At 31.8% G+C, this 21,745-nt stretch overlaps 2 protein-coding genes across 5 annotated transcripts in view; both read left to right on the forward strand.

Annotated features, from left to right (window-relative positions):
* Positions 1-983: 983 nt before the first annotated feature.
* LOC146527189 (uncharacterized) lies at positions 984-7,406 on the forward strand. The gene is made up of 10 exons (XM_085206385.1): positions 984-1,141; positions 4,258-4,390; positions 4,752-4,877; positions 5,002-5,141; positions 5,476-5,652; positions 5,742-5,779; positions 6,043-6,114; positions 6,212-6,274; positions 6,591-6,665; positions 7,131-7,406. Exons 1-10 carry the CDS (start codon positions 1,073-1,075, stop codon positions 7,372-7,374), a joined length of 1,137 nt encoding a protein of 378 aa, XP_085062511.1. The 5' UTR covers positions 984-1,072; the 3' UTR covers positions 7,375-7,406.
* Positions 7,407-8,373: 967 nt separating this feature from the next.
* The window catches only part of Neurl4 (neuralized E3 ubiquitin protein ligase 4), a 33,795-nt gene continuing 20,423 nt past the window's right edge, over positions 8,374-21,745 (forward strand). Inside the window, exons 1-9 of one of the 4 annotated variants that reach the window (XM_085206382.1) lie at positions 8,374-8,842; positions 17,665-17,766; positions 17,928-18,041; positions 18,209-18,370; positions 18,585-18,717; positions 18,829-18,895; positions 19,013-19,145; positions 19,731-19,886; positions 20,938-21,078. In XM_085206382.1, the coding sequence (XP_085062508.1) occupies positions 8,690-8,842; positions 17,665-17,766; positions 17,928-18,041; positions 18,209-18,370; positions 18,585-18,717; positions 18,829-18,895; positions 19,013-19,145; positions 19,731-19,886; positions 20,938-21,078 (1,161 nt within the window). In that variant the 5' untranslated portion in view covers positions 8,374-8,689. Of the gene's footprint in view, positions 8,843-12,692; positions 13,056-15,804; positions 15,973-17,664; positions 17,767-17,927; positions 18,042-18,208; positions 18,371-18,480; positions 18,501-18,584; positions 18,718-18,828; positions 18,896-19,012; positions 19,146-19,730; positions 19,887-20,937; positions 21,079-21,745 lie in introns of those variants that run through there. The other 3 variants (XM_085206381.1, XM_085206383.1, XM_085206384.1) reach the window with 3 other exon arrangements.

Here is a 21,745-nt window from a genome sequence, read left to right on the forward strand (position 1 = left end):
TGAGGGAATGCTTAAAATCGTATGTGCGAGGCTGAGACGAGGAAACTCGGACAGCGGCATGAGGTTCAAAATAAAAGCTACAATTATTTGCAAAGCAGCAACAAACAATTTTGCATTATTTCCAAGGCACGTCGGTGTTATAAGTTCTGAAATAGAAGTGCTAGAAAAAATAGAGCTGCCAATCCGCCAACCCCATGCTAGAATTAAAAGGAAAGATAACAAGGCTTCTGGAGTTGGCATAAAATATTTTTAAGTGAATTGTAGTATATTTACATGTTTCTATAATGGACGCATCTGTCAGTTACTTTGATTTCTATTGAACGTTGGCCTGCTGTAATGACGTATAATTCTGAAATAACGTCAATTGCTGTCACTATAAAATGAGGTATTATTATAGAGCATTCTATGTTTTTTATGAAAAAGTAAACTTACGGCAAACGAGTGTACGGGTCACCTGATGGTAAGTGAGCTCCACTGCGTTGCCGTAAAAAACGAAGACATAATGGCCTAAGATCCTATTGCTTAAATCTGCAGGGATCTTTTTTTTATAAACACATCTATTCTACTAATACATGATTAGAAGAATAGATTATACTAGTATAATCGTAGTTGCGTAAAAGAATCCTGCCGCAATCACCTTTCATTCATTTTTTTTCTAATGCGTATTAGGAGAAAATTGCACTCATTTGTTTTTTATGACAATCGCACATCATTTAACCACCAGACGCACCAGACTTAAGCAATGGGATCTCGACCTACAAAAAACATTTTAAACACAGCTTAAGATCTACTATTGACTGATATAGAGAATACTGTTATTATAATTAATTTAAATCTTAATACCCAGATAATTTAAAAAGGCAGACAAGGCATGGTACGTGCAAAAGTCTAGCTTCCAGGAATTCCTTGAATTTCATTAAATTTACTTGTTATCAATGTGCTTATAAAGATTATATGGTTTATTGATACCGATAATAATTATCGTGATGTTATTAACATTGATATAGTCTCTTTATGCACGGACTGTGGGGCGGCGTCACGCGCTGTCGTTCTGTAGCCATCGTAGGTGAACATGGATAATAATCTGAAGATATTACCTGGATTGGTCATCACGGGATGTCTCTCTGGAGGACTCACGATTGTAAGTTTTAATAGTTGTTTATTGTCACACTCTTTCATATGTAACGTTGATTTAATCTCAAGTATTTAGGTATAATATTAGTGCGAAATAATAAATCATTCAAATATTTCTACCATGACTGTCGTATTAACAGATACGAGCAGAACTTTGACTCATCCTTTTTAATTTTATTTTTTAAATATCGACAAGAACATGATAATGTTTTATTTTGCGACTGCCCATTTCACTAATAAGTAGGTATATATATATGTATATATATACAGGGTGTCCCAGGAGCCAACGATAAAACGAAACCAGGTGATAGACCAAGTCGTGACAGTTATGAGAAAAATATAAAAAAAAATCTTTGTCATGTATTTTTCATATTATATTGATTTTAAAAAATATCGCAAAAACCGACACCCTGTGATGGTTTTTCAAGTCCCAGGACTACAAATATTACTCTTTGTTCATTTTTTTTTCTGTAATGTAATCATGAGTAACCCTTCTGTGAATTACAGTTTAAGATTTAAACATACCTGCATCAGTTTTCAATAAAATGTGGTGTTTTTGCCAAACATTAAATTCAAAATATTTAGTACACCCAACTTTAACCGACTGTACTATAAAAAAAATGTACTACACTGTTTTTGCAAGTAACTTTAAAAGTTGGCGCATTTAATCTGGATTCCGAAATGGTACGACACTTGCTGGATTACTTCTTTGTTGAAGAGAGAAAAATCGAAATACACGATAATCGGGATGACGTTCAGCTTTTTGGTATCTTTTCCGATACATTCTAGCTGCAGCATTTGCGTTACATAACCATTCTCCATGAATGAAATGCATATTGGCAATGTGTCAAAGACCGAGTATATCGCCTGCAAGACCCCGGACTCAAGCACTGTCCTTATAAGTCCTGGGTCATCCCCTAAGTTGGAAAAGTTCAGGTACCTTGGATCCGTCATGCACGAGTCTGGAGTCATCGATCACGATTTCTATAAGACGGATAAGAGTTTGGAAAGTATCCTGCGATCACAGACCACACCAGTGACCTCCCTAAACTAAACACTTAGCCCAGGCAACGCTTATCCGACTTAGGGGCTGGCCCAGGAATTATAAGAACAGTGCTCGAATCCGGGCTCTCGCAGGCCATATACTCGGTCTATGACACGTTGCCAATATGCATTTCATTCATGGAGAATGGTTATGTAACGCAAATGCTGCAGCTAGAATGTATCGGAAAAGATACCAAAAAGCTGAACGTCATCCCGATTATCGTGTATTTCGATTTTTCTCTCTTCAACAAAGAAGTAATCCAGCAAGTGTCGTACCATTTCGGAATCCAGATTAAATGCGCCAACTTTTAAAGTTACCTGCAAAAACAGTGTAGTACATTTTTTTTATAGTACAGTCGGTTAAAGTTGGGTGTACTAAATATTTTGAATTTAATGTTTGGCAAAAACACCACATTTTATTGAAAACTGATGCAGGTATGTTTAAATCTTAAACTGTAATTCACAGAAGGGTTACTCATGATTACATTACAGAAAAAAAAATGAACAAAGAGTAATATTTGTAGTCCTGGGACTTGAAAAACCATCACAGGGTGTCGGTTTTTGCGATATTTTTTAAAATCAATATAATATGAAAAATACATGACAAAGATTTTTTTTTATATTTTTCTCATAACTGTCACGACTTGGTCTATCACCTGGTTTCGTTTTATCGTTGGCTCCTGGGACACCCTGTATATATTTTAAATAGCCCGTCTTTGATGTATAAACTGTTGGATGGTAAAAAAGATCTATGATGGAAAAGTGAGCGGTAAGAGAGGTAGGATGCCTCGGTTGATCTTCGAAAACACAGTATCGAAGATAATGGAGGAAGGTCACGTTAAAAGCAGTGGACGCGGCGAAAGAGTAGAGAAAGTATGTAGAGATCATAGCGTTTGGCTCTCCGTTCTCTCTGACTACCTCGCTAAGGATAAAGCGTGAAGCTGTGTTGTTGTTGTTGTTGGATAAGTGCAAAACGATTTTGTATCTATTATCTATCTTATTAATGGCCAGTCATGGCGCAGTGGCACAAGCGTTAAACTTAATTAAGGTAACTTAATAAATTGTTCAGTTCATTACCTACTTAATTAATGGCGTTTCGAGCGTGCCAAAATAAATTGATGTGTATTATAAAATTGGATATTTGTACTCACAATCGTTACAATCATATATTTATTTTATTTTACATATTAATATTCTGCAATGCGATTACATTAAAAGTTCAGTTCTGTCAATTTTTCAAAGACTGGTTTTTGTATAAAGTTATATTTACTGTACCTAATATTTATTATAAATTCAATATCATTTTATATATTTTAGCAGAATTTTTTTTTTAATAATTATTCTAATCCCAAAATAAATATATTGCGATAAAAAGTTAAGGATTTGCTGAGCTGTTATGATTGTATCTATGTCAATGGAAATGCTTAATACGTTCAACAACTTCTATTAAGGTCTCATTTCATTATTTCTTATAGCTTAGATAAAATGTTATGGCTGTTCATCATTTCTTAACAATAATCACCACGCTTAACAACTTTTGCTAAGGACGTAATTAATTATTTCTTATAGTTCATCTGAGCCATTATGGCTCTACATCAGGTGTGGAAATCTTGAAATTCAGCTATAACCTGCTAGGTAGATCCTGTAGCGTTGAGCTACACAACTAAAAATCATAACAAAAATATAGCGCCCCCTATGCGAACACAATATAATTATAATTCATATGTATGTTTAAATAATTTTGCGGACTATTTGGCGCCCCTTTATGAGCGGCGCCCGGGGTATTATGACCCCCCGGACAATAGATTTCTACAACAAGAAGCCTGATGAGGATTCAGAGAATCAGACTGATTATAAACCTAAGACAAATTCTAACTGCATTTCGATGTAATATTATAATTATATTTAGCAAATAAAGATGTGATATAATGAGGAACGACGTGTCAATAATAGGTTTCCTCTGCCTATCCTACCCTGCTGTGTATGGGATACAGTATAAAGCTGAAAAATAAAAATTAAATATTACTTACATATTAATTTTTCAACATTATATGCTATATGATATTTATTTGTTGAAAGGTTTTTTCGCTGATTAGTGTAATACTATGTACGCTAGCCCTCATATTTCGATATGACTGTTCGTCGGGCTCGCTGGAGTCTTCAAATGGTGCACAATACTTTTTGCTTACTATAGTCAGGATCTATATTTTAAGTAAGTAGCTACAACTGTGTAACTTCCTATATTTTAATACTTCCCGTTTGTACGATCCTTTTGCTTATTATATTTTTAATCTACGCCTGTTAAAACATAGGTACTGATTGGCAATTATTATGTCCTTCTTTTATATTATATGATACATCCATATGTACTTTGAGATTGAGAATATGCAATAATAAGTTAAAAATAAACATGATTATTAAGAAATATAAAAATATCAAATGTATATATTTTAATTAATGTTTTTTTTATGATTTTTACTTTAAAGATACTTGATATAGCGTTGATTAAGTTTCATTTTTTCATGTTGATGCACATATATTATATATAGTAAACATAAAACAATAATTTTCAGATGACGACTGTGAAAATGCGTTAATTGATACAGATTTTACTAAATCTCATATAGTTTTTATACTAACTATAACGATGTTAGTATTTTCTGTAGTTACATTTTTGACTGCTATTATACTTATTTCAGGTATGTATATTTCACACAAATATATAAAATTTATCTTGTTTTTTTTTCTTTTTTCTTTTTATTTTCTTTATAATTTATCTTCTTTAATATATAAACGTAATGCTTTATCTATATTTATCCGCAGCTTTAAATAACGAAAAGCCGGTGCAATATGTAGATATCATTGCTTATATATACGTTGGCTTATGCACTGCTTCATTAGTAGTGGACTTGACATTTGGAGTTTACTTTGGAATGGACTATCAAAGTGCTAGGAGGACATTGGTAATAGCTATTTTTATGTTAATGTTCTTAAATTAGTTGTTGATTTGAAAAATACCCAGCCGGACCGGAATGAAGCAAACTTTGGTAACAATAAGAAAAAGGGTGCTGTTCTACCTCTTAACACGTTATGAACCGAAAATCGAGCAAAAAGTAAGAAATGTCTTGGCACTAGGTTCTCTCCAAATTCTGCTCTAAATAATGAATAATCGAAAATTAATAATTGAAAATAAATTTAATAGATTTTTTAACGTTTTTTTTGTTTCTTCTTTTTTTTTGTTTTTTTGTTTCTTCTTGACTTTGATAAAACTGTAAAAAAATTATTGTTGATTTATAGGTAATGAGTGAGCCAGGGTTAGATGTAAATTACCAAACGGACTTAATCCGCTTGGGTGCTCTTCTTCTTTTGACTGTATGTCTTAAGGGCTACATTGGGCACATCATCAACATCGTTCTTCTTATCCTGCTTGTCATTCAGGTTGTAGAGTATCAGAAAAAAATAAGTGAAGATGAGGTATATACGTAAATATAAAAAATATTTATAATATATAAAATGAATTTATTACTTAAACTAATATTCATATTCATGGATTTCTTTTTCAGCATTCTATTCACAAATTAGGAGTGCTCAATGCCTTCAAGTAAGTTGTTAATTTTTATAATGTAATGTTTTTTTAATTTACTACCTAATATATAATAATAATTAAAAATATTTTAAAGGTATCTTTTACATATAGTTTAGATTGTTTCTTTTTGTTATTTTTTTTTCTTTTAAAATATAAAGATAATTATGTTAGTACTTATATAAAAATATCTTAGTTTTAAAAGTATGTACAAGTACTTTACTAATACTTCGATTACATAGAAGAACAAATTTACTTAAATATTACTTAATCATTTGTAGTACACAAAGCAGAACAGAAGATCCATGGAACTCTCAACGCAATAATAACATATTTATGGGCTACCAAAAACCGTAAGTCATTTTTGTTCAACATTAATATTTTTCTTAAGAATATAAAAATGTTATTCTAATTTGTTAGGTATACCTAATTTTTCTTTACTGTTTTTAGATTACCTAAAAGAACGGAGGATCCTTGGAATCCACAACGCAATGAATTGTATATGGGCAGAGGGTAAGCTTTATAAATATTATTTTTTATCTTTTGCATCTCACATCTTTCAAAGAATAATGTATTAATTATAGTAATAATAGTAATTTAATTATATATTTTTTTTCACTACCAAATACGCAATATCTTTAATTGCGAAATTTTTGTATACGAGTACATAGTAAAATTGACAATTTTATAAAATAATCGAACTATTTTATGTAACAGTCACATTTTTTATTAATTATTTTAAGATCTCCATCAATCCTACGTCAAGCAGTTGTCCTAAATAATTTCATATTTATAAATATATGTTAATATTGATATTTAACTTTTTTAGTAAGCCACAAACAAACCCTGCTTTTATTAACGATGAATCACCTCGTATACCATTTAGAGAAAATGGTGAAATAAAGTAAGTAAAAGTTAATATATTCAGTTAATTATATATTTTAATCTTATTTTGTATCATAATTACTATCATGATATAATAAAAAAACCAGGCATATGTGAGTCGGACTCGCCCACCGAGGGTTCTGTACCAATATCAGAATTGTAAGCCAAAGTTGACAAATACAACTTTGCGGGCATTTTTGTATGAAATGAAAAACAAATAACTTTTCATGGATTTGTTCCTTTATTTATGTTGTAAGTTCTCTTTTCGTGTCAAATGTCATAGCTGTAGGTCCACGGCAAATACCCCATGGTTTATATTATAGGTTTTGATTACACGGCGAAATTCATATAAAATGCAGCAAAATGAAGATACGAGCTTTTAGTTCGTAGCCAACATTAGCCATATTAAACTACTTTTTCTATTAATCAATTGTCAATTATCCTTTGTTTATTATGTAATTAAAAAATATATATTTTATTATAGTCGTTCCAGTAACCGCTCCGACTCATGGCTGCACAATCAAATTAACTCTGGCCCTGCAATTGGAGCGCGACCTTTCTCCTATTTAGAGGAACCAAAGAGACCCGAACAGACGAAACCACCTACGCCTACAAATGACCCTCAATGGCGACGAGACCCCTGGCCATCAGTTCCTCCAGTGCCAGATCCTGATTATAGCCCTCCCCCTCGTAGGCTTAAATCAGCACTTAAATCAAATTATCCTTGATTTTAAAAAAAACATATTTTAAATAAGAAAAATGCCTATCTTTTTTTTAAATTACCTGTTATAACACTCAGCCATAAATATTGTGACACGAAAGATACATATATTCGTAAGGTAACTCTTGTAACAAATTTGTTTCGGAACGCTACGTCATGCTGTACCATATTACACATACTTAACCATCATCTCGTTACTTCTAGAACGATTTTAGTCATTGACTCTATTGTGCAAATTGCTCCATTATTCTGTTAAAATATTATGTAAGCAATCACCTGTACAAATAGGATTTGCATTTATATGTTAAATTGCGAATAATATTCACATAAAGTTTATGTAATTGGTTAATAGATTATGGTTATTTATGATTTTTTCCATAAAAATATATTTTTATAGTACTTTATACTTATTGCGTTTTATAATTAATTAAATTGTGCACCTTTTATATAATATGATGACGTCTAATATGAAATAAATATTTTTTTTGAACTGGTCGTAGTCATCATATTTCAGAGCAAAATATATTGTCCTTAGGCATATTTTGTTTACATAATAGACCATAGAAATCTGTCATCTGTGGCATAATAAATGCAATTAAGTCTATACTCTATGCTAAGTTAATTATATCCGTTTGGGTATATGTATATGTATTGTGTTCTGTGTTTATAGTAGGGATGCCCGATGTAGAAAATCATCGATGTCAACATCGAAGCTAAAACATCGATGTTCGATAAAAATCGAAAGAAAAACATTGATGTTAACCAACATCGATGTCAACCAACAACGATATTTTTTTTTTGCACTTATCGTCATCAATAAACAAAAAATCGAGACGCGTGAGTCGACAACCTCTCCCCCCAATATCGTTTATGTATCCCTGCTGAAATCAATGTTACAATATAAAAATAATGTTCTATTTAATGCAACATCGATGTTAAAATATCGATATTTTAATTGCTAACATCGATGTTCATCGAAAATCGATGATCATCGGGCATCCCTAGTTTATATCGAATATCGATCGAAGTTAGTGTGATTCTGAACTCTGAAGTCTGAATTTCAGAACCTCTTCTATATAAAAATAATAATTCCACGCCTTTTAACATAACGTGTGTGTGCGGCAAATCATAGGATATTTGTTTGTAGTATACAAATAACTTGCTACTTTTCCAATTGAATCATGCATTCCTTAAATAATGACATATTTAAACTAAATTTGTGTATTCCTATATGGCGTCGTTGGCAACTACAAGGTCTACAAGTGCAGTAATGATGGCATCTAAATAAAACATTTACGTAAATAAAAAGTGTTGGTTCCAAAATGCGGTTCCATAGACGGTGTGGTGACAGAGTGACACTTTTACACGACAATACTACTGCTGTTAGAAATTTTGTCGAATTCAATCATGGTTTAATATTAAGTGAAGAACCAATTGAAGATGATGTTATATTCGAAGTCCACATCGATAGAAAGGTAAGTGATAAAATAGAAAATAAGTTATTAACAACATAAATTATGCATTTCCTATAAAACAACCTCCAAAATATTCCTATACAATAAAATATGCCTTTGTGCATGACTCTTTGGCAATCAAAATAATTCTGAATATATTTTGTTTTATAAATATTAGTATTCTTATGACAATTCACCATGACATTGAGTGCTCTGTCAGCCATAGGGATAAAGTATGAAGATAGAAAAATTGTAATAATTGCAACTTATCACTTCTTTAAAAATGGCATATATGAATATTATTTGTCCTAATTACAAGTATCTGTTGCTTACTACTATTTATCTTTCTCAATATATGGACCTACTACTTAAATAATATTAACAAAAATGTTAGATTATTAGAGAATGTTCTCTCTGCCTACCATACTGTGTGTGAGATAAGCTGAATTAAAATATATAAAATAAATTAAATTATATAAAACAAGACTTGTATAGGTAAGCATCTATAAATATCAAACCATAATATGCAATGCATTTATTATTGACATTGTTTTGCGATATTATTTGATAGCTTGTATTTTATTCAAGAGTTAGACGTGATGTTAGTAAATGTGATGGTTCGGGGTTTAATCCCCACTATGGAAAATGATGATGATATTGAAACTATTTTTAACTATTTTATTTTTATTATATGTGGGAAAAGAATGTGAGAGTTAATCTTATGAAATACTAAGTAAAATTCTAGATATGTTAGCTTGCATTGCTTTAAATTTTCTTATTCATTAAATTACTTGATGCTAGTTTAGTAAAAATCAGTGATTGTGATGTATTTTTAATATATGCTGTTGCTATTGCATCATTGTGAATAATTTGCATCTGCGAACTATTAAAATCTAATTACTATGTGAAATTATTAATAGCGAAAGTAACAGTAAACTTATGGACTTATGTTAAACTTCTTTAAGAAAGTAAATGTTAATGCTTACAAATAATGAAATGTGTTAAGAAAACAAAAAAGAATCCTGCATAAAAATTTATGCTTTTTATTTTATTTATATATTCTATACAAATACTGTTTGTTAGATCTGATCTTATATCTTGATGTACATACATCTTGAAATTATATAGAGACATAATAATATAATGTTTAAAGGAAGACAAATATAGAAAGAAAATTAAATACTGAAAGGGCTGATGTGTGGTGTGGAAACAAGTGAACTATAGGAAATACCCCTTATTTGACAGTGATGCATTAATGACAGCACAATATTCACTGTTTATATTTCTGTGTGAATGTGGCCTCGACGATGGTTCTCCTTCTCACATCCTTTTCTCTTGTCCTAAATTGACCCGTCCCTTATATGACATCCTTCCTTATAAAGTTCCCCGCCCCCTTAATGTTCAGTGTTTGTTAATGTTTGTGTTTAGTCCGTTATGTAAATTTTTATGTAAATATATTAAGAATAACAAAATTAAACTATAAACTAACATTTGTGTTAAATAATAGATATTACTAACCCTCTTTATTTATATATTGTATATGTATATATATATAATTTTTTTGTTTATTGTTATAGGTGAAGGCAGTATTTTAACTGGATCTCTCTCAAACATGCATTTTTCTATTGTATAATATTATAACTTTTTTTTTAACCGTACAACCTCTTTCGTGAGTTCTCCATTCAACGTGACACTGGCGAAGTGATTTTGTGCTAAACTGGCACGCTCAGAACGCCATAATAGAAAGAACAGAACAGAACACTGTTTATATTGCTTAAAGGCTTATAAATTTAAAGAGAAGTTCTTTTTCTTTAACTTGGCTTGGCTTAAGTTTGGATTTTCTCAATCTCACAGTAATATAAGTGCATTTTTTAACAAATAAGATTTTAAATCAGTCGTAATAATTCTGAACGATTGTTTACATAGATTGTTGGATGCAAAAGAGCTGAAATTAATGAAAATGTGTTAATAGGCTTTTATTAGGATAACCTTAAAAAAACAATACCAATACCAATAATTTAATTAGTAATTCTGATCCTTATGATCATTTCATTGAAATGAAATGAACAATGAAAATTTGGAAGAATTACTTATTCCTTAAAAAAAACTCATTACAAATTTTTAATTGTACTTTATTTCAGACAAAGTTAAGTTTGTCAACTTTTACAAACCTTATGATTGGTAGAAACCATTAACCACCAATATTTATTCTCCAAAAAGGAGCCGTAAGATATATTTATAATCTAAGAGCTCGAGATTCTCTGCGAGATGTTTTCAAAAATGCAGGTATTATTACAGTTGCTTCCCAATTTCTATACTATAATATTCTCTTTGTCCGACAAAATATACATTGTCATAGAAAAAATAGCGATAGTCATACGATAGAAACGAGAAATAAAGATAAGCTTGTTACACCAAGTTTTCGCCTCCAAAAAGTTAATAAATCCTTTATGGGTCTGAATATACGTGTATATAATAAAATTCCGCAGTGTATTCTTAATTTGCCACTACCAAAATTTAAAATATCTGTAAAAAAAATTCTAACAAGTAGCTTATTACACTGTTCAAGAATATTTAGAGGATAAAGATGTATGGAATTAATGTCTATTGAATGTCAGGCAGGATAGCTGCCAGCTAATGTAATAGTAAAATATACCATTGACTTTAAAAAGAGCAACTGTTGAGTTTCTTGCCGGCTCTTCTCAGCAGAACTGCCTTCCGAACCGGTGGTAGCTTTTTGTTGACATGTACATTCGACGATTCAAAAGTGCTTATAAAGTTTATTTGAATAAAGAATATTTTGAATTTGAATTTGAATTTGAAAACCGTCATGTAAGGTGTGGTAAATGTATGTGAAAAAAAGACTAAAAGCAGTGGAATTGTCTCTTATCTCACGGCACGTCCGCACCTCTGCGCCACGTGGCCCAATGGTTGAAATCCCTCCTGATTAGCGTACGCAAGGCATTCCTCTGCGATCGCTAACCCTTCACTACACTCGTACATTTTTTTCAGGGCGTGCTACTCTCGCCCCTCCCCGCCCAGTGACGCTGTCAAACCGGTCCAGGTCAAAAGCAATAAAGTCCATTCGAAAAAAAAAAATCAAACGCGGGCAACGGACGGACGGTTGCTTGTATGCAATGGACTCTATCGGAAGGAAGCTCTTGTGTAGTATTGTAATTGGGTGATACATATCTCTTGTTACAATCACGTGGAATCTATTTCCGAATACGTTAGAAACATATAGATGATATGTGTTTTTATCGTGTTTTTTTTGAAATTTTATTTTGTGTTAATTGAAAGCCCCCACGCAAAATTCACACATTCTGATTTCCAAAACGCTGTAAAAAAAATGAGGAAATAATGATGATATTATTTTTATTTTGATGCAAGAGAAAAAGCGATACCAAGAATTCCCCTTTGAAACTAAGAATAACTTTATTAATATTCGAAATTTAAAATATCATACTTATCGTAAGTTATGTTTTTACGTGAATATAACAAGTTTCATCTCTTGTGTCAATATCTGTATAATATATGTATATACATACGAGTATTTGTACCAAACCTTTTAATGAACAAAAATCCAATTTAAAAGAAAAGAATCCTTTCATGTTTAATTAAATATAATTGTCGTGCCTCTGGTATCTAATTTAATGTTATTAACAGTTAATTCACACATCTTTTTTTTGCTCGGAGCTTTAAAAAACTTAAACTCTAATATAATATATTTTTCAAGTAAATAATTCAATACAAAAAGGTATATATTTTCTTTGACTACCAGGTGCGATAAATCTGGCAACGTTGGCTAGTCATTCGCGCAGTCGCCGTTCCTCGGAAGCTATCGATTTTACGTCCCCTTCTATATCATATGATTAATAATTCAGTCGACATTTTATTCCATACGAGCTCTCTTTTAAATAATGATTACGCAGATTATACAGTTATTGTCGTACGGAATGTGCGTTTGCAAACGCATCTCTCGTGGTGGTTGTTTGGTGTAATTCAATCATGAGAGGCCATTCACTGGTCACTAAAACCCTAAAAGTTACAATATGCACACATGGACCATAACGGACACAAGATGCGATTTCATAGACGGTGTGGTGACCGGGTTACACTTTTGCACGATAATACTACTGCTGTTAGAAATTTTGTCGAGTTCAATCATGGTTTAATATTAAGTGAAGAACCCATTGAAGATGATGTCATATTTGAAGTTTGCATTGATAGAAAGGTATGTTATTATAAAAGAAAAACTATTGATGGCCAGTTGAAAGTGCAGCTCCGTCCTCCACGTCGAACGAATGAGTGATGAAAGAATGGTAAAAAAGATCTATGATGGAAAAGTGAGCGGTAAGAGAGGTAGGGGGATACCTCGGTTGACCTTCGAAAACACAGTACCAAAGACACTGGAGGAAGGTCACGTAAAACACGAGGATCCCCCGGAGGACAGTATGACAGGATGTATGACAGTGGACGAGGCGAAAGAGGTATGTAGAGACCGTAGCGTTTGGCGCTCCGTTCTCTCTGACTACCCCACTAGGGAAAAAGCGTGAACCTATGTATGTAAGTGTAGAATAGCTTATAAGGCATATGATAGAGTTTTGTAGAGTTGTTCTTAGTCATAGTTACCTAGTCTTTTAAATAATAAAAACATCTTTTAATGGGTAATTGGTATTGAAATTCATTCTCTCGTAATTATATCATATATGAGTAAATATAAATATTGCCTATTTCGTTATGCTTAAGCTGAGCTTTGCATTTATGATTACAAATTTGTACAGCTAGAAAAAATATATAAAAATAAATTTTAATATTAGCAAATAGTAATATGAAACAAAAAAATATATTCATTCTTCTTCACTTCGCTCTCTTGTAAAGTGATAGTGTTCACTTTCAATAAACAGACAATCAGCTTCACGCTGTATCCCGCATACAGCAGGGTAGGCAGAGGGAACCTAGTGTTAAGACACTCCGTTCCCCACTTTCTGCCAAATTCTGGAGGCATTGCGTGTTGAGTTATGTTATGTTATCAACATCTGGATGAGAACCTCCGCTTTGCCTTTTTGTATTTACCTGAGATTCAATACCACCCGGAAACAAACTAACAAATCAGTCATATAAAAGCAAAAGCATCAATATCCATCTTCAAATTTACAGTAGCGGTTTTTTTTAATTACTACTTACCTGAACATTTTACTACGATTAAAATGTTCAGTTTTTATATGTTTTAAACTGATAAATAACTCTATATTATTAGATGTTTCATAAAAAAATATACTAGAGTAGTGCACTTCCCATAAAATAATAATTCATTTTGGATAATGTTGTTTTTGCCACCAATACCTGGATGTTGCTGTTTTTGCTGTAAATCAGATAGGATATTTCTGTTTTTTTAACGTCCATGTTTTAAGTGAAGATTGCGTAAATATTCTTGATACTAATAAAATATTTAAGAATCAATTTAAATAAAACTCAATTACATGAAATAAGAATATTTATTAATCAAAGTAAAGCCTGAAAATCTTATTATTTAATTATACTAATGTCTGTTCGTCTCTATGTGTGCGATAAATTAAAAAAAAATGATTTTCCAAAAAAATCTACTTACATATTGTATCTTGCAAATTGCAAGATGGACATTATAATACTTTCCAATAAAACACAAGTTTTTTCTACTTTAAATCTTTAAAAACAATTGCGCGATCGCGTCGTTAGTAAACAAAATTTCCTTAGTGATTCACGAGCGATGGCGACACGTGATTGGGCGAGGGTGATAATGCTGAATTTGCAGTACCCAACGATGGATACTACTTTATTTGCTTTTAATGTATATTTTAAAAGTCAATTTTAATAGGGATATAGCTATTTTTAAAGAAATCTGTTAAATTTAAACACGTGAAAATAGTGCTACACTAACGGATTACATTTTACATTTCCAAAAAAGAAGAATGTTGCTGCTTTTGCCTCTATATGACTCAAATAACAACTTTTCCACTTAAAACAATAAACAACACTAAATTAATGAAACCGTCACTGACACGACACATGTGTCAACCAAAACAAACGTCAGCGCAGTTTCACTCAATATTATTTTAAAATGGCACGCTCGAAGCGCCATAAATAAGGAACTGAACTGAACTATTAATTTAAAAGCTGAAAATGGCCTTTCAACGTCAACTGACGTTACCGGACAGAATTTGTCAGAATTTGTCCGTTGATAAATGCATTAATTTTCTCAAATCATTTTAGACCGAAATTTTTATAGAAAACTGCATTTAATTTATACACGTACACGTAATTACTGAAATAAGAACTATCATTAAAAAAGTACCAAATTATGCAATAACGCTACTAATATAATTAAATGCGTTTGCATATGCAAACACGGAAATGCATATAAGCTTATCTAGTTATTAGGGTCAATATTTTAAAAGTTTTTATTTTGTCTTTCTTTTTTTTGTTGCTTGAATTTTTTTTGAAAAGTTTTTAGTTACTTATATTTAAAAATACTATCTTGCAATTTCTTCATATGTAAGGTACCTAACCTAATATATAATATGTATGTGGGAAGAGTTAGATGAGTTGGAGAGTTCTGATGCACGACTGGCAACACTTATTTAAATTCTGCTTTTCGATTTGGTAGCTTGTAGTTTCTATGTGCAGTAATGGTAACATTGATTATTTAGTTGGTCTCGGTGTCGGCCGGACGCGGGGTGCAAGGACGGACGCGCAGTCGCGAGTCGTGGTGCACCGATACTTATCGATTCTGCAAACATTCCTTATTATATGTATACATGTATTGGCTTACATATTAAAGCTTTGAGTCAGTCAAGTTCATTTTGATAATTAATTTGGAGAGCTTAAATCTTGAGAAATGCATTCTGACATTTATATTACTTTTTATATAAAAAGTTTTCGGTATTTTCACAATTGTAGGAGTCTATAAATAAATGGATTAAACTTAGGCAGTTGGACAAAAATAGAGGAAAAACAAAATGCGTTTTCATAGGCGGTGTGGTAATCGAGTGACGCTTTTAAATAACAACATTACCGCAGTCAGAAATTTCGTCGAATTTAATCACGGTTTAATATTAAGTGCTGAGCCTATTATATATGATGTTGTTTTCGAAGTTCGCATTGATAGAAAGGTGAGTAGGGGAGAGCGGAGCGAAACGTAACAAATTTTATTTAATATTACTATACCACTGCTTTTTTTAAATAAGCTTTAATTGGATTTTGCGACTAATTTAATCTTAAATAATTTATTGCAAGACACAAAAAGATCTTTTAATTGTTAATCATAACTATGAGCAGCCACCTCTGATTAACATTTGTCTTTTGCCTAAAGACAAGTCAAGACATGTTCAGCTGTATATAGTATTTCTAAATTAAATATCATGTTTTTAGCTCTTCACGTTTAGCGGGAATATAAGCTTGTTAATTCTTACCTCCGTTAAAACCAACCCCGCTCTCCCCTAGACAAGAAATTGAAATTTTGAATTTGAAATAATTAATTACTATTTTTTGATTGTTCTGAATAAAATGAAAATGTATATCGGTTTTTTTACATATATGGCTTAAGTATTTATTTAGTAGGGCTCATTTGGTAAAAAAATAAAAAAATGTGTTTATAATATTTCTATATCTATATTGAGACGATTTCTCATTATAGATTCTTTATATCAATTTTCGAAAGTGTATAAACCTTTTAATAATAAACATATATTTGAAGGTTTTTTAGAATGTGTTTTATCTCTTACAATTTTCTTAATGCGTAACGTCTCAGGAACCTATACAAAATAAATTCTCGTACATTTTCAACTTGCTGCTTGACAATTTATGTCTAATTATCAATTCAAGTGGAAAATTATCTTAATCGGTTACCGATGACAAATTGGCAAAATAACAACTAAATATGAAAATACAAACTTTTTAAAACAATGTTTTACGCTGTACAAATAATAATTGATAATTATACTGACGATTGACAATTATCTGTTTATTAAACATCTAATAGTTTGTTTAATTCTGTAGTAAATTAAATTAAATTTAAGTTTCAAACTCTTTGTGTCCCGCATACCTGTAGGTGGAGGGTACCTAGTGCTAAACACTCTTTTCCCTACTTTCCGCCGAATTTTTATAGGCATCGCATGTTGGGTGGTGGACCTCAACGCCGGGCTTATTACCTTAGTGCTGAAGCGAAGAAATGATAATAATAATAATAATTAATTGGCTCGAGTGGAGATCGAACCTACAACTATTGCGTTACAATTACACTTTTGTGCCCCTGCGCCACGACGGCTATTATAAGCTATTATAACTTATAAGCTGTTTATTATTTCATTAGGAAATTCAGAGTCAATAGTAAATGATTAAACAAATTTCAGTAAGCGTATAAATGTCAACATCAAAAAGCTTAAACAAAATGGCCATTCAATATTCCTCGTAAGCTCGTTTTTAATTTTGTACCCCTTATTTGTGCATTGAAGTGCATACTTCGCATATGCATTAATTTGCTACAGCTAGCCCGGGGCCCAGGCACTAAAACCGATTCTTAAACGCTCGCATCTTTAGTACTTTAATTTTTTTTATTCTCCAAGAGGCCGTAGACCTGGATACGTCCTCTAGAGAGGAGAAATCGGAGAAATTAATTTCAGCTTAATATCTCTACGCGATCTGGTGAGAGCTGGCGTATTACTTACTAATTGCAATAAATTTCTCTATTTACGTTTTTTTTTTTATTTAATTATAATAAAGGTTTATACTTAAAATTATGATTTTAGTTGTATTTAGATGAAATACAGGATAAACTTAAAATAACTTGTAATTGTTTGTTGCAGGTCAACGTTTGGAATGGAAGCCTTGAAATCGGTGTTACCACTTTGGATCCTGAATACATGGAACTTCCCGCAACGGCTACTAAATTACGGAACACAGCATGGGTAAATGTTCCTAAATAAAACAATCAGTAGATTAAATTATATTACTTATAAGGTGAAATAATTACAATTTAAATACTATAATCTTTTTTTAAGATAACAAATGTAGGTTATAAAAGTAAATTGACTGTGACCGCATGAATAATCTATAAATTTATTTATAGATAATGTCAGGAAGCTCAATAGTAAAAGATGGTGTTACGCTGATAAACTCATATGGACCGGAGCTTGATACTCTTCGAGAAGGAGATGTTTTGGGTGTCATGAGGACTTGCAAGGTAAAATTATGGACAAACTTAAGTACCATCTATCAATATATAAAGTATTATTTTAAATACTGTAAAGTTAAATTCTGTAGCTGTTAAAGGCCTTCGTGGGATGAGTCACAGTTGAAGAGCTAATTGACAGGCTAACTGTTGATCTTAGTATTTCCCACATTTTTCAGGGGGAGCTAATGTTCTATGTCAACAATAGATGCTTAGGCATTGCTGCTCGGGATTTGCCTTCGAGATTGTTTGCCGTAATAGATCTGTATGGGCAATGTGTGCAAGTGTCCATAATACACGCTAGTGGTATGAGAACAATTATGGAGAGCAGCTTAGACCAAGTGCGTAACATTTTGTTTTTATTTTATATTTTTATTTCTTTAACTTAACAATATTAATAAAAAAATAAAATAATTTAAAACTTTCTTACATATATGCATTATTGTTTCAGTTAACTGAAGTGAAAAAAAAGTATATTAATTTAACTGACATGCATGTTGAGAAATTACAGTACCTAATGTAATTTATTAAGGAGATTATTTGTCTACATCATAGATCGAAGAAGATCCAAACAACGACGACACGTTGACTTCCAGTGAGGATGCGGTGGTGATGCCTGAGACGTCATATCCTAAGGACCGACAGGACGTTTGCATATCCATTCCAGCGGAAGGTGCTTGTGCTACTGGTGAGTATTCATTTAAATTTTTTTAACAACAACGTAATACTTACAATCATATGTTTTCTTGATATAGCGGATTTGTATTAATTCTTAGCCTCATTGATCGCTCTTTTACAGTTGCCCACGATCGCTTAAGATTTCACCCCAGATGTGGTATACTCGTGAAACTATCGGCAAATAACAAGTGAGTCGCGAGAAACATTGTGTTTGTTTTCTTTCCTGTATTCAATCCAATAAAATTGTGTTTTTTTTTGTTTTATGTATTATATAGATATTTTTACATGATAGTTTTTTTTAACAGAACCGCAGAAAGAGCCCGACCGTTGGACGATTACAATAATGGCGTCGTGATGACGCACCGGCCTCTATACGACAACGAGTTATTTGAAATTCGCATAGACAGACTTGTTGATAAATGGAGTGGAAGTATAGAGGTAATCTAATGTCACATATTAATTCGGTTTCATCATCGCTGAATATACCTTTCAAATATTTATTTTAATATGGGGAGTGATAGATTGCATTATGACACACTAGCGTTTTACATTAGATCTGACATAGAGCTATATCTATAGACTATATAATATTATATAGTACTTTACTATATAAGTATACAACATTTCTAAAATGATATACATTAAAAAATAGTGATGTGTCACAAATTTCACTTCGTCCATGAGAAAACGCGTACAACAGAATAAATAAACATAAAATATAAGTAGTGACCGTCGTGGCGCAGGGGTTCGACTAAACGTGACGGTTGCGGACTTGATGTTCATTCAGGGGAATAAAATATTGAATATAATATATTAATTAATATTAATTTCATCACTGGCGACAAGGCTACGCGTAGGGTTGAATTCCGCTACTTGACACGGAATGCCTCAAGAATTCGCCAGAAAGTAGGGGAACGGAGTGTCTTGACACTAAGTTCCCAGATTCTCTCTGCCTACCCTGCTCTATGCAGAATAGAGAGTAAGAGAGTAAGGATAAATTCACACTAGTAATGTATTGTACAGGTCGGCGTAACCACTCACAATCCTGCTACCATAAGGTTTCCATCAACTATGACGAATATGGATACTGGCACTATAATGATGTCCGGTTGTAAGGTGCTATTAAATGGACATGGGAGTTGTATGGAGTATGGCAACTTCAATCTTGATGAACTTAGGGTAAGTAGCACTATTATTGTATTTTTATTAATCATTGATCATTATTATTAGAGTGCAATAGTAATGTGCTTATTATGACTTTCGCCAACTAACCGCCTGGCTGATTTGGCTAAGCTGAACACAATTTTAGAGATTATTATATGTATTTTAGGAGCAAATTTATCTTTTAATTTCTCAAAGTGGGCATGGAAAGTCAGGAAATGCTACAACAATGAACGCACACAAATAAGTACGCAATATCCAACCCCGACATTTGATTCTAACACCCATCTTTTTGATTCAAAAGACCACAGACGGTCTTTCGAGTTACAAATTCAAGTAATTTCATCGACTTCATTTTCATCAGGTGTCAGTTATGTTATCAATCCAAGAAAATATGAAAGACTAATTATTTTATAGTACATTTTATCGACAAATTTATATAAAATAAAAAGAGGGATATTCGGCGTATTGTTTCCAAAATATTATACAGGGTGGAATTGTCAGCGCCACTTTAAATGAAACCACAGTTTTAACTACTCTATAAAAGCCTAATATAATTCGGAAAAAAAATAATTCTCAAAAATGAAAAAGTTTTTTTTTTCAAACAAAATAAATAATAAAATTATCGTTTTAAAATAAAACGCCATTTGTAAAGTATAACATAGGCACGCACACACTTACCTGTCAAAGCGGCAACGTCGCATACGTATGTGTGCGTGACACAAATACAGGTATGGATAAAAATCGTGAAATGAAAAAAAAATCCTACGTCCAAACCATTGAGGTGCCTTGATTATTTTTTTTAATTCTGGGTTTGAAATATTTTACCCTATATGCAGTTTCAGTTAAAGAAGCGCTGCCTCTTCCACCCTATAGATTTTCACGATATTTTCTTTTTATCGATTATGTTTTATTTTGAAATATATAAAACTCTAAACGATATAAGAAATTATATAGTTTTTATATAATTTTTGTGTGACTTCCGAGATGATGATAATGTGAGATTGCTATAAATCAAGCTATATGTATGTGAGTGTTCAATAAGCAACATGTTTATAATAATTTATAGGAGGGTGATACTGTAGGCATGATGAGAAAATCCAACGGCAAATTACACTACTTTATAAATGGCATCGATCAAGGGGTGGCCACGGACAAAGTTGACCAGCAGGTGTGGGGCGTCGTGGACCTCTATGGAATGACTGTCAAGGTATGTGACAATAAACGCGAACGAATTAATATTATTTAGGGGGAAATTGATCGTATTTTAGTATAGTTATAAAATCGAAATCAATTATAATTAACTATTAATGTTAATAAACTTATACGCTAAATTATTTTTAATTTTGCATATTAAATAGAAAAGTTGATTGGTGTGGTTGTTCTGTATTTAACTGGGCGGTATCTCATAGACAGAGATTTCTATATAGTTTTTTGTTTCTTAATTAAATATAAAGATGAAATGGTCTTGTAAAATATTTCAAAATTGTCTATTGCTAATATTGCAGCTGTACAAAAACTATCAACAGTTCTTGCAATATACAATGTGATTGTCTGACTGACGATTCAGACACCTTTTGTTGTATATACCTAAGTTGATAACATATGGTGACAGAGAATTTTCGTATTCTTATTATATTTAAAGACGCTTGGATATTCCATTTATATAATCAACTTATAATACCTAGTCCTTTTTTATCTTTCTTTACACATCTTTGGCATTTTGAAGAGTAGGCAGAAAGTTTATGATTCTTTAGTTCACGTTTTTTTAGATTCCAATGTCTAATAACTTTAAACGACCTTTTTTTAAAAAATATCTAATTATATCAGCCTGGGCATTAAAATAAAATGACATTCATTTGTATGTTATAAGCTGC

This window comes from Heliconius melpomene, chromosome 21, assembly GCF_056956725.1.
Source record: "Heliconius melpomene rosina isolate 202511_hmr_F chromosome 21, ASM5695672v1, whole genome shotgun sequence".
Classification (NCBI taxonomy): Eukaryota; Metazoa; Arthropoda; class Insecta; order Lepidoptera; family Nymphalidae; genus Heliconius; species Heliconius melpomene.